At 43.3% G+C, this 12,683-nt stretch overlaps 1 protein-coding gene across 1 annotated transcript; it reads left to right on the top strand.

Moving 5' to 3' along the window:
* Positions 1–9,565: 9,565 nt before the first annotated feature.
* Positions 9,566–10,788, top strand: LOC109555245 (retrotransposon Gag-like protein 8). The gene has a single exon (XM_019955958.2). The coding sequence runs from the start codon at positions 9,631–9,633 to the stop codon at positions 9,970–9,972; it is 342 nt and encodes a 113-aa protein (XP_019811517.1). The 5' UTR covers positions 9,566–9,630; the 3' UTR covers positions 9,973–10,788.
* Positions 10,789–12,683: the final 1,895 nt, after the last annotated feature.

Below are 12,683 nucleotides of genomic sequence, written 5' to 3'. Positions count from 1 at the left end.
TTATGACTGTGAAGAAGGCTGAGTGCCAAAGAATTGATGCTTTTGAACTGTGGTGTTGGAGAAGACTCATGAGAGTCCCTTGGACTGCAAGGAGATCCAACCAGTCCATTCTGAAGGAGATCAGCCCTGGGATTTCTTTGGAAGGAATGATGCTAAAGATGAAACTCCAGTACTTTGGCCACCTCATGTGAAGAATAGACTCATTGGAAAAGACTCTGATGCTGGGAGGGATTGGGGGCAGGAGGAGAAGGGGACGACAGAGGATGAGATGGCTGGATGGCATCACTGACTCGATGGACATGAGTCTGAGTGAACTCCAGGAGTTGGTGATGGACAGGGAGGCCTGGCGTGCTGCGGTTCATGGGGTCGCAAAGGGTCGGACACGACTGAGTGACTGATCTGATCTGATCTGATGGCTCAGTATTCCATAGTATATGTATACCACATCTTCTAAATCCATTGATCTATTGATGAACACTTAAGTTGTTTTCATATCTTGGCAGTTGTAAAAAAACGTTGCTATGAACATTGGGATACATAAATCTTTTCGAATTAGTGGTTTTGTTATTTTGGGGGTATGTACCCAGGAGTGGAATTGCTGGGTTATATGGCAGTTCTATTTTTAGTTTTTTTAGAAACCTCCATACTGCTTTCCACAGTGGCTGCACCAATTTATATTTCCATCAGCAGTAGAGGGTTCCCTTTTCTTCACATCCTCACTAACGTGTATTTGTGTTCTTTTGATGATATTCATTCTGACAAGTGTGAGATGATGGCTAATTGTGGTTTTGATTTCCATTTTCCTGATGATTAGTGACAAAAAGTATAGACTCGTATGATTCCTTTTTTATATTAATGTCAAGGATAGTCAAAACTAAATGTTTATAGAATACAGAATATTGGTTATCTCAAGACAATCATCCACTTCAGCATTCTTGCCATGAGAACCCCATGAACAGTATGAAAAGGCAAAAAGATAGGACACTGAAAGATGAACTCCCCAGGTCGGTAGGTGCCTAGTATGCTACTGGAGAAGAGCAAAGAAATAGTTCCAGAAGGAATGAAGAGGCTGAGCAAAAGTGGAAACAACACCCAGTTGTGGACATGTCTGGTGGTGACAGTAAAGTCCGCTACTGTAAAGAACAATATTGCATAGGAACCTGGAATGCTAGGTCCATGAATTAAGGTAAATTGGAAGTAGTCAAACCAGAGATGGCAAGAGTGAACATCAACATTTTAGAAATCAGTGAACTAAAATGGACCAAAATGGGTGAATTTAATTCAGATGACCATTATATCTACTATGGCAGAAAAGAAACCCTTAGAAGAAATGGAGTAGCCCTCACAGTCCAAAATGCAATACTTGCGTACAATCTCAAAAATGACAGAATGATCTCTGTTTGTTTCCAAGGTAAACCATTCAATATCACAGTAATCCAAGTCAATGCCCCAACCACTAATGCCAAAGAATCTAAAGTTGAACGGTTCTATGAAGACCCACAAGACCCTCTAGAACTAAACCCCAAAAAAGATGTCTTTTTCATCATAGGGGATTGGGATGCAAATGTAGAAGTCAAGAAACATCTGGAGAAACAGGTAAGTCTGGCCTTGGAGTACAAAGTGAAGCAGGTCAAAGGCTAACAGAGTTTTGCCATGAGAATGCACTTGTCATAGCAAACACCCTCTTCCAACAACACAAGAGACAACTCCACACATGGACATCACCATATGGTCAATACCAAAATCAAATTGATTATGTTCTTTGTAGCCGAAGATGGAGAAGCTCTGTACAGTCAGCAAAAGCAAGACCTGGAGATGACTGTGGCTCAGATCATGAACTCCTTATTGCAAAATTCAGACTTAAATTGAAGAAAGTAGGGAAAACCACTAAGCCATTCAGGTATGACCTAAATCAAATCCCTTACAATTATACAGTGGAAGTGACAAATGGATTCAAGGGATTAGATGGGATAGACAGAGTGCCTGAAGAACTATGGACCAAGGTTCATGACATTGTACAGAAAGCGGTGATCAAAACCATTCCCAAGAAAAAGAAATGCAAAAAGGCAAAATGGTTGTCTGAGGGTGGCTTACAAGTAGCTGAAAAAAGAAGAGAATTGAAAGGCAAAGGAGAAATGGAAAGATATACCCATCTGAATGCAGAGTTCCAAAGAACAGCAAGGAGAGATAAGAAAGCCTTCCTAAGTGATCAAAGCAAAGAAATAGAGGTAAACGATAGAATGTGAAAGACTAGAGATCTCTTCAAGAAAATTAGAGATACCAAGGGACCATTTCATGCAAAGATGGGAACAATAAAGGACAGAAACGGTATGGACCTAACAGAAGCAGAAGATATTAAGAGGTGGCAAGAATACACAGAACTATACAAAGAGAGTTTAATGACCCAGATAACCACCATGGCGTGATCACTCACCTACTGCCAGACATCCTGGAGTGCGAAGTCAAGTTGGCGTTACGAAACATCACTATGAACAAAGCTAGTGGAGGTGATGGAATTCCAGTTGAGCTATTTCAAATCCTAAAAGATAATCGTGTGAAAGTGTTGCACTAAGTATGCCAGCAAATTTTGAAAACTCAGCAGTGGCCACAGGACTAGAAAAGGTCAATTTTCATTCTAATCCTAAAGAAGGCCAATGCCAAAGAATGTTCAAACTGTTGCACAATTGCACTCACTTCACACGCTAGCAAAGTAATGCTCAAAATTCTCCAAGCCAGGCTTCAACAGTACGTGAACCATGAACTTCCAGAAGTTCAAGCTGGATTTAAAAAAGGAAGAAGAACCAGAGGTCATATTGCCAACATCCATTGGATCATAGAAAAAAGCAAGAGAGTTCCAGAAAAACATTTGCTTCTTTGACAACGCTAAAGCTTTTGACTCTGTGGATCACAACAAACTGCGGGAAATTCTCAAAGAGATGGGAATACCAGACCACCTTAACTGCCTCATGAGAGACCTGTATGCAGGTCAAGAAGCAACAGGTAGAACCAGACATGGAACAATAGAATGGTTCCAAATTGGGAAAGGAGTATGACAAGGTTCTATATTGTCACCCTGCTTATTTAACTTCTATGCAGAGTACATCATGAGAAACGCTGGACTGGAAGAAACACAAGCTGGAATCAAGATTGCCTGGAGAAATATCAATAACCTCAGATGTGCAGATGACACCACCCTTATGGCAGAAAGTGAAGTGGAACTAAAGAGCCTCTTGATGAAGGTGAACGAGTAGAGTGAAAAAGTTGGCTTAAAGCTCAACATTCAGAAAACTAAGATCATGGCATCTGGTCCCATCACTTCATGGGAAATAGATGGGGAAACAGTGGAAACAGTGTCAGACTTTATTTTTCTGGGCTCCAAAATCACTGCAGATGTTGATTGCAGCCATGAAATTAAAAGACGCTTACTCCTTGGGAGGAAAGTTATGATCAACCTAGACAGCATATTAAAAAGCAGAGACATTACTTTGCCAACAAAGGTCCATCTGGTCAAAGCTATGTTTTTTCCAGGAGTCATGTATGGATGTGAGAGCTGGACTCACTGAAGAATTGATGCTTTTGAAGCATGGTGTTGAAGAAGACTCTTGAGAATCCCTTCGATTGCAAGGAGATCAAACAAGTCAATCCTAAAGGAAATCAATCCTGAATATTCACTGGAAGGACTGATGCTGAAGCTGAAGCTCCAGTACTTTGGTCACCTGATGCAAAGTGCTAACTCATTGGAAAAGACCCTGATGTTGGGAAAGATTGAAGGCAGGAGGAGAATGGGATGACGGAGGATGAGATGGTTGGATGACATCACCGACTCGATGGACATGAGTTTGAGCAAGCTCTGAGAGATATGAAGGACAAAGAAGCCTGGTTTGCTGCAGTCCATGGGGTCACAAAGGGTCAGATACAACTGACTGACTGAACAACAACAAGACAAGGGGAATTATATTCTGCAAAGTTGCATAAAGGAACCTTATGAAAGAGATAAAATGTTTTCCAAAGTGGCTGTACTCCTCTGTATTCCCATCAGCATTTTATGAGAAATTAATTTATTCTTCAAACTCAGTGACAGTATTGTCAGGTTTTTTTTTTTTTTTTTTGGTTCTGATTTTGGTTTGTTTTTACTTTAAACATTCTAGTAAGTGTTAAATTGTAACTCATTGTGGGTTTAGTTTGCCATTCTTTTTTAAAATTTACCTTTAATTAGAGGATAATTGCTTTACACCGTTGTGTTGATTTCTGACATACAAAAACATGAATCAGCCATAAGTATGTATATGTCTACTCCCTCTTGAACCTTCCTCCCAACTCCCACCCTATCCAACCACTCTAGGTTGTCACAGAGCATCGGGTTGAGCTCCCTGTGTTATACAGCAACTTCCCACTAACTCTTCTACATATGGTAAAGTATGTTTCAATGCTACTCTCTTAATTTTTCCCTCTCTCCTTCCCCTCACTGTGTCCACAAGTCTATTCTCTATGTCTGTGTCTCTAGCAATTATTAATTCTTAAAGATTAACATCTTTTTTGTGTGCTTACTTACCATATGCAGAAAGTGAAGAAAAACTAAAGAGCCTCTTGATGAAAGTGAAAGAGGAGAGTGAAAAAGTTGGCTTAAAGTTCAGCATTCAGAAAACTAAAATCATGGCATCTGGTCCCATCACTTCATGGGAAATAGATGGAGAAACAGTGGAAACAGTGTCAGACTTTATTTTTCTGGGCTCCAAAATCACTGCAGATGGTGATTGCAGCCATGAAATTAAAAGATGCTTACTCCTTGGGAGGAAAGTTATGATCAACCTAGACAGCATATTAAAAAGCAGAGACATTACTTTGTCAACAAAGGTCCATCTAGTCAAGGCTATGGTTTTTCCTGTGGTCATGTATGGATGTGAGAGTTGGACTGTGAAGAAAGCTGAGCGCCAAAGAATTGATGCTTTTGAACTGTGGTGTTGGAGAAGACTCTTGAGTGTCCCTTGGACTGCAGGGAGATCCAACAAGTCCATCCTAAAGGAGATCAGTCCTGGGTGTTCATTGGAAGGACTGATGCTAAAGCTGAAACTCCAATACTTTGTCCACCTGATGCAAAGAGCTGACTCATTGGAAAAGACCCTGATACTGGGAAAGATTGACGGCAGGAGGAGAAGGGGATGGCAGAGGATGAGATGGCTGGATGGCAATCACCAACTCGATAGACATGGGTTTGGGTGCACTTCGGGAGTTGGTGATGGACAGGGTGGCCTGGCGTGCTACGGTTCATGGGGTTGCAAAGAGTTGGACATGACTGAGTGACTGAACTGAACTTACCATATATATACATATATATGTTTGTGTGTGTTTGTGTGTATCTTCTTTTGTGAAGTGTCTGTTCAAATATTTTGCTCATTTTTAGTTGGATTGTTTACTTTTTTACTGGTGAGTTGTGTTGTGGTAGTCCAAGCACAAGTCCAAGACTTTCCAGACTCAGTATTTCAGAAGCGAGTGACTTTATTAAGATCAAGGAGCAGAGATAATGAAGGCACTGCAAATGGAGCAGGGAAGGGAGAGCCAGCTGGATGCTGTTAGAGCAGCGGGCTGGCTCAAGGGAGAGCCAATGCTCTTTGTGGGTTAGTAGCCAATTTGTATAGCCTCAAGATAAAGAAAGTTCCTGCTGGAAAGGTGGCATTAGGTAATTGGCTATGGCACTGTACGATGAGTACCAGGTGGGCATTTATGCCTAACTCGGGGTCACAAAGCTTGCTGGTGAAGATCAAGGGGTCTTTTGACAACAGTTATAAAGGGCTTAGTCAGTTCTGGAGGTGACCTTTGTTATGGGTTCCACTTCTGTGACTTGGTGCAAGGCCTCGCATCTGTGGCCTCACATCTGTGGCCTTGGGGCAGGACTCCACAAGCTGTATTCAAGTCTTATAAAGGTATATGATTTACACACACTGCCCCTACTCCTGCCCCCAGCCTGTCCTTATTCTTTTCATTCTCTTAACAGAGTTTTTTGAAGAACACAAAATTTATCTTAAGAAGTCCTCTTTACCCAATTTTCCTTTTATGGATTATATTTTTCATGTCATAGGTAAGATGTCTTTGTGTAATCTAAAGTTGTTCAGGTTTTTTCCTTTCTTCTTCAAGTAGTTTTATAATTTTAGGTTGTGCCATTAGATCTATGAACCATTTTCAGTTAATTTTTGTGTATGGTATGAGGTATTGATAGGGCCTCCCTGATAACTCAGGGGTAAAGAATCCTTCTGCAATACAGGAGGCATGGGTTCAATTCCTGAGTCGTTGAAGATCCCCTGCTGGAGAAAAGGGCAACCCACTCCAGTATTTGTGCCTGAAAAATTCCATGGACAGAGAAGCCTGACAGGCTACAGTTCAAATGGTTGCAAAGAGTCGGACACAACTGAGTGACTGAGTACAAGTACAATGAGGTATTGACAGAAATTTATTTTTTGTATATGGGTATCTAATTGGTCATGTATCATTGCTGAAAGTACTGTCCTTTCTCCACAGATCTGCACTGACACCTCCATATATGTGTGGGTCTATTTGTGGATTCTATATTCTGTTCCATTTACCTATTTGTCTATCTTGATGACAATATACACTGTCTTAATTACTGTAGCTTTATCATAAATCTTGATGTCAAATAGTATTGTTGCAGGAAGGGAGAGCCACTCAAGAGCCCAAGAGTGGACTCTAGTCTAACACTTGGAAATGAATTGTCTGAGGAGACACACATGCTAACAAAGCAAGAGACTTTATTGGGAAGGGGCAACCAGGAGGAGGGCAGCAGGGTAAGGGAGCAGGAGAACTGCTCTGCCATGTGGCTTGAAGTCTTGCGTTTCATTGTAATGGGGTTTGTTTCTGGGTTTTCTCTGGCTGGTCGCTCTGATTTGAGTCCTTCTTGGTGACTGTACAATGCTCAGCCAAGACGAATTCCAGAGAGAAGGATTCTTTTGACATTTTCCAAATTCTTTTGGTTGGTGGTAGCTTACTAGTTCTGCATTTCTTAACAGGACTTCCTGTTGTAAGATACCATGTTGTAAGGTAACTATAATGTTGTAAGATAACTCTCCAAAGTCATTACTATGGTGCCTGGCTAGGGTGGGTGGTTTCAGTCTGTGGTCCCCCTAACATTCTTAGTCTTCCAAGTTAGTTCTGTTTTATACTAGTTTTAGTCATTGTGTGTCCTTTGCATTTCCATATGAGTTTTAGCATCAGTTGGGTTAGACGGTAAAGAACCTACCTGCACTGTGGTAGAGCCGGGTTCAATCCTTGGGTTGGGAAGATTCCCCTGGAGAAGGGAATGGCTACCTACTCCAGTATTCTTGCCTGGAGAATTCCGTGGACAGAGGAGCCTGGTGGGCTACAGTCCATGGGGTAGCAAAAAAGTCAGAGACTACTTAGCGACTAACACTTTCACACTTCACTTTAGAATCACTTACTTTTACATATTTACATTGAAAAATTTCCTGATACTTTGAATCTATAAATCAATTTGGAAGATAATTGATATCTTAAAAAATTGTTTTCCAACCCATGAATAGATATCTCTCCATTACTCAGATGTATTGTCATTTATCTCAGGAAGGTCATATTTAACTCTAAGTGTTTCACATTTTTATGGTGTTTAAAACTTCTTTAGTTTCTGGAACCTCCTTGGCAGTCCAATGGTTAAGACTCTATGCTCCCACTGCAAGGGGCATGGGTTCGGTCCCTTGTTGGGGAACTAAGATCTCGCATGCCAAGTGGTATGGCTTAAAAGCAACAAAAACATTTTTAGTTTCAAAGTTCTCTTGTTTGTTACTAGAAACACAATTGATTTTTGTGTATTCACCTTGTGTGCTGCAAACATGCCTAGTTCACTCATTAGTTCTAGTTTTCTGTTGTTGTTGATCCTAGATCCTAGGCAGTCTGTTTTCTATATACATGATCATGTCCTCTTTGAACAAGGAGTTTGCCTTCTCTCTTTCTGTCGATCTAGATGCCTTTTGATTCTTTGTCTTCTCTCTTTCTTCCTTCATTTCTTTTTTCCTTCCTACCTTTCTTTCCTTCCATTATTTCACTGGTTGGAGTCTCCAGTACAATATTTAATTGAAATGGTGAGAGTAAGCATGCTTCTTGGAGAAGGCAATGGCAACCCACTCCAGTACCCTTGCCTGGAAAATCCCATGGACAGAGGGGCCTGGTGGGCTGCAGTCCATGGGGTCGCTAAGAGTCGGACACGACTGAGTGACTTCACTTTACTTTTCACTTTCATGCATTGGAGGAGGAAATGGCAACCCACTCCAGTATTCTTGCCTGGAGAATCCCAGGGATGGGGGAGCCTGGTGGGCTGCCGTCTGTGGGGTCGCACAGAGTCGGACACGACTGAAGTGACTTAGCAGCAGCAGGCATGCTTCCATTCTTGAATAACGTTGGAAAGCATTCTGGCCTTCACATTTTACAGTATATTAGCTGTAGGTTTTTGTAGATGCCCTTTATTAAATAGAAGATTTTCCTTCTATTCCTAGTTTGATGAGAGGGTTTTTTTTTTTTCCTTTTAGGATCATATGACATAGGAATCTTCCTTGTAGGCATTTTCCCTAGAGAAATGAAAATACATGCTCACAAAAAATCTGAATGTTTATAGCTGATTTATTTATAATTGCTAAAAGCTTTAAACATGCCAAATGCCCTTCAACTGATGAATGAATCACCAAACTGTGGAACATACACCCATACTGCGACAGACTTTAGAGTCGGTCCCAACCTCCTGATGATCCTTTTGAGTGTGGGCGGGAATTGTGATTTGCTTCTAACCCATAGAATGACAAATGTTACCCCTATGAATAGGTTACATTATACTCAACTCCATCTTCCAAGCTGACTCCTTTTCCATCTCCTGCTGGCCATAAAAAGCAAATTGCAGTGTTGGAAATTGTCTCTAGAGTGGGCAACTGACAGAGAATTTCCAGCAAGCTATGTAACAAATCAAGAGATTTCTTAACATTTAAGACTCCTTTACATTCCCTGGTCATGGTGCACTATTCTTTGAATATGCTGCTCTTGATTATGTTGACTAATATTTGGGAGATTCCACTATGGTGCAAGGCAAAGAAATCTACAACCAGCGGTGCAAGACTTCTCTGAGAGTTCCATGAATAAGCAGGAAAACATGTTCACAGAATTGCATTCAAGTGGCTACAGAAGGTCGAGGCAGACGATACACTAGGGCGGAGACAGAGGGATGGAAGCAGTGAAGTGGAGGACAACTCAGCGCCCTAGACAGTGACTCTATCCTCCCTCACGACAGAGCCAGGCGTCCAAGGCTCCTCCCCTGGTCCCCGCCCCTTGCGCACTACCCGCCTCCTTTGTTCCAGCTACCTCTCTTCTAGAGGGCGTTGGCCCGCTCCCTTCTCCTGCAGAGCACCCCTTCTGGGTCCTCTTTGGCCCTTGTTAGGCTCCGTGTCGCACCTGCGCACTAGTGACAGCCAGGCCACCTGGGCGGAGCTAAACTGCAGCCGGAACCGCCATGACTCCGCCCACGCGGGGACCGGTCAGCCCGCTTAAACACGCACTTCCCGCCACACCTCCTCACCAATCCCCGCTGAACCTCATCTAGCCCAGCAAAGAGAGCGAGGCTCGATGGACGGCCGAGTGCAGCTGATCAAGGCCCTCCTGGCCCTGCCCATTCGGCCTCAGACACGTCGGTGGAGGAACCCGATCCCCTTCCCCGAGACGTTTGACGGCGACACCGACCGGCTCCCGGAGTTTATCGTGCAGACGGGCGCCTACATGCTAGTGGACGAGAACCTGTTCACCAACGATGCCCTGAAGGTGACGTTCCTCATCACCCGCATGACCGGGCCAGCTCTGCAGTGGGTGATCCCCTACATCAGGAAGCAGAGCCCCCTCCTCAACGATTACCGGGGCTTCCTGGCCGAGATGAAGCGGGTGTTTGGATGGGTGGAAGACGAGGACTTCTAGGCCGGGAGCGCCTCGGGTCTGGGGGCGGGTGCTCGGGGGAGGGTCCGCCGCGCCAGTCGCCGCCTCCCAGATCGCCACAGGCGTCCTCCCGCCGTGTCCCCCCTCACCTTCGGGTGGCCGCGATCTCCCCCGTGCTCGTGTCCCCTCCCGCGTAGTGCTTGCCTTTGTTCCAGGAATAGCGCTCCAGATTCCAGCTGCTGCCGCCGCCCTCGGGCCACTCAGGCCTCTCCCCTGTACACTTGGACTCGGTCCTGCTCTCCAACTGCAAGCCGGGCTCCTGTTACCCACTGGGCAGACCACCCACACCCGGCCGCTGCCAACCACCCGCCCCCTGCCAGACTCCCAGGCCCGCCTCCGGGTGGCCAGAGACCTATCCTGCGGCAGCCATCACCGTGCACCGCATTCCACCCACAGCCTGCAGCCTTCGGGGATCTGGACTCACCCGGGAGGTGTCTGAGCTGGCCACAGCCTCTGGACAAACAAGGATTCCAACAGCTCTCCACCGTCCTGGAGGGGCCGGCCATCCTTTCACCTGCGATGGGACCCAGGTCTTCCCTACCCTAGAGACATCTTCTGTTCCTGCTGACACTAGGTCCCAGGGCTGCCTGGCAGCCAAATCGAGTCACTCATTGTCTCCTGTGGACCTGTTGGTTTCACCCAGAATCCAGTTCTCTTCTGAATGTGCAGCTGTCTCTCTGATGTGTGCCTTTTGTTCAGCACAGTAACCCCTGCACTCTGCCCAGCTCTTCTACACTACCGGGACAAACTTTTTTTCCCCTTATTTTCAATAAATGTCAGACGATGTTCAGAAAGAAACTGAGTGTCCATGAATATGACACCTCTCCCTCCATGGTCCAATAAGTGGGGTCCATGACTTGCTCAGAAGGTATGTCCTCTGCCATTCTGTGGCTGATGTGGTGTCTTGTATTATCCAGCAAAAAAAGATAGCCCTGTGGTGGTCCTGGTGATGGTACCCTACTGGTGATCACCCAGTCTCAGATGCTAACTCTTCCAAACCCATCAGTTCCATGCCCCTTCCTTGGGAAATGGATCTGGATCAGATTTTGGCCAAGGTGATGCCAGGAAGAAATCAGCTAGGAGACTTTGGGGAAATACTTTCTCTTTTCCAAAAAGCTGCTTTTGAAAGCATAATAGCTAATTTTTACAATGATGAATCCCACACATTTGTTGGTGAACACCTGTCAAAGTTTTATTCAGTCTATTACTCAGGAAATTAGAATAACAGATGGTTCAGAAAAAGCACTTACGTTTATGGAGCCTTGATAAGTGGAAGAGAAGGGAGTGCAGAACTGCTGTTGTTAATCTAGGTAGAAATCTGGTTGAGAGCCTGCAGGAAAATAAAATTATAACTTTCTGCAATGGGCAGAAAAGCAAAAATGATACTCCTTACTATTTGTCTTCATGCTAACCTGTTAAATCACCAGTGCTGCTGCTTCATCTTGTACATTCCAAAATCTCTATGTAGCATAGAGATACAAGAGAGTGCTAACAACATGGATTAATGTTTTTACAGAAACATACTGAAATTTGAAATATTATATTACATTGGTGCATTCTGCCCTCTAATCTTTTATCAGATTGTATGTCTTAGTTGGTTAACATATGATATACTTATAATGCCTAATATTAGTATAATGCTTTCACAATTCATTTGCTATCCCTTTTCAATCTTCTCTGCAAATTTTGATTAATTGATTGGTTCACTAATTGACAGGCACTTATTATTTATCAGGTACTTCCTATGCCCCAGGCATTGTACTATGAACTATGGATACACCATTACAAAATTATGGCCTAAGTCTTCAAGGAATTTAGAGTGCATATAGCTGTAGTGGAAAAAATGTCTATATGAAATCTCAGCTTTGGATTTAATTAAGAAGTTCTTGAATCCATGCTTGGTCACTCCACCTGTATGACATTAGGCAAATTTCTTAACCTTCCTAAGCCATATTTCCTCTTATGTAAGTGGGTAAAATAATACATATGTATTGGGTTCCTTTTGAGAATTCAGTTAAATAACAAATATAAAGTCTGAGAACTCAGTGTGTAGGACTTGCTGTAACTATAATAACAGTAGGAGTTTAAATAATTTTTAGGTTATGATAATGACTTGGGGCTTTATATAACACAGTGGGAACATAAGATAAAGAATACTTATATCTGCCCTAGATGAGTCAGGGACCATCTTAATAGAGGAAGTAGTAAATGTGTTGAGATGTGATGCCAATTAAAGAGGGTCACCTCAATCTGAAGTTCAGAAGAATGAGAGAATGTGGTTAGTATATAAAAGTCAGGAAGAGGTCATGGTAGGAGTTGAGATAGCAAAAGTACAAAGCTACATCGTGAAAAATCTCTCTTATGTAATTTTAAGGCATATATCAATTATTCTGTATTCACTGGGGAACAATGGAAATATACTGAATAGGGGACTGATATGATTAGATTTGTCTTTTAATGTTCACTCTAGGGCTTCCCTGGTGGCTCAAACGGTAAAGAATCTGCCTGCAATACAAGAGACCCTGGTTTGATCCCTGGGTCGGAAGATCCCCTGGAGAAGGAAAAGGCAACCCACTCCAGTATTCTTGCCTGGAAAATTCTGTGGCCAGAGAAACCTGGTGGGCTACAGTCCATGGGGTCCCAAAGAGTCAGACACAACTGAGCCTTTCAACCCCTTTCACCTTTTTACCTTC

The sequence above is a fragment of the Bos indicus genome, chromosome X (genome assembly GCF_029378745.1).
Source record: "Bos indicus isolate NIAB-ARS_2022 breed Sahiwal x Tharparkar chromosome X, NIAB-ARS_B.indTharparkar_mat_pri_1.0, whole genome shotgun sequence".
NCBI classification, from domain to species: Eukaryota; Metazoa; Chordata; class Mammalia; order Artiodactyla; family Bovidae; genus Bos; species Bos indicus.
Note: the sequence above shows the minus strand (reverse complement) of the source record. Positions and strands in the feature narration are given on the sequence as shown.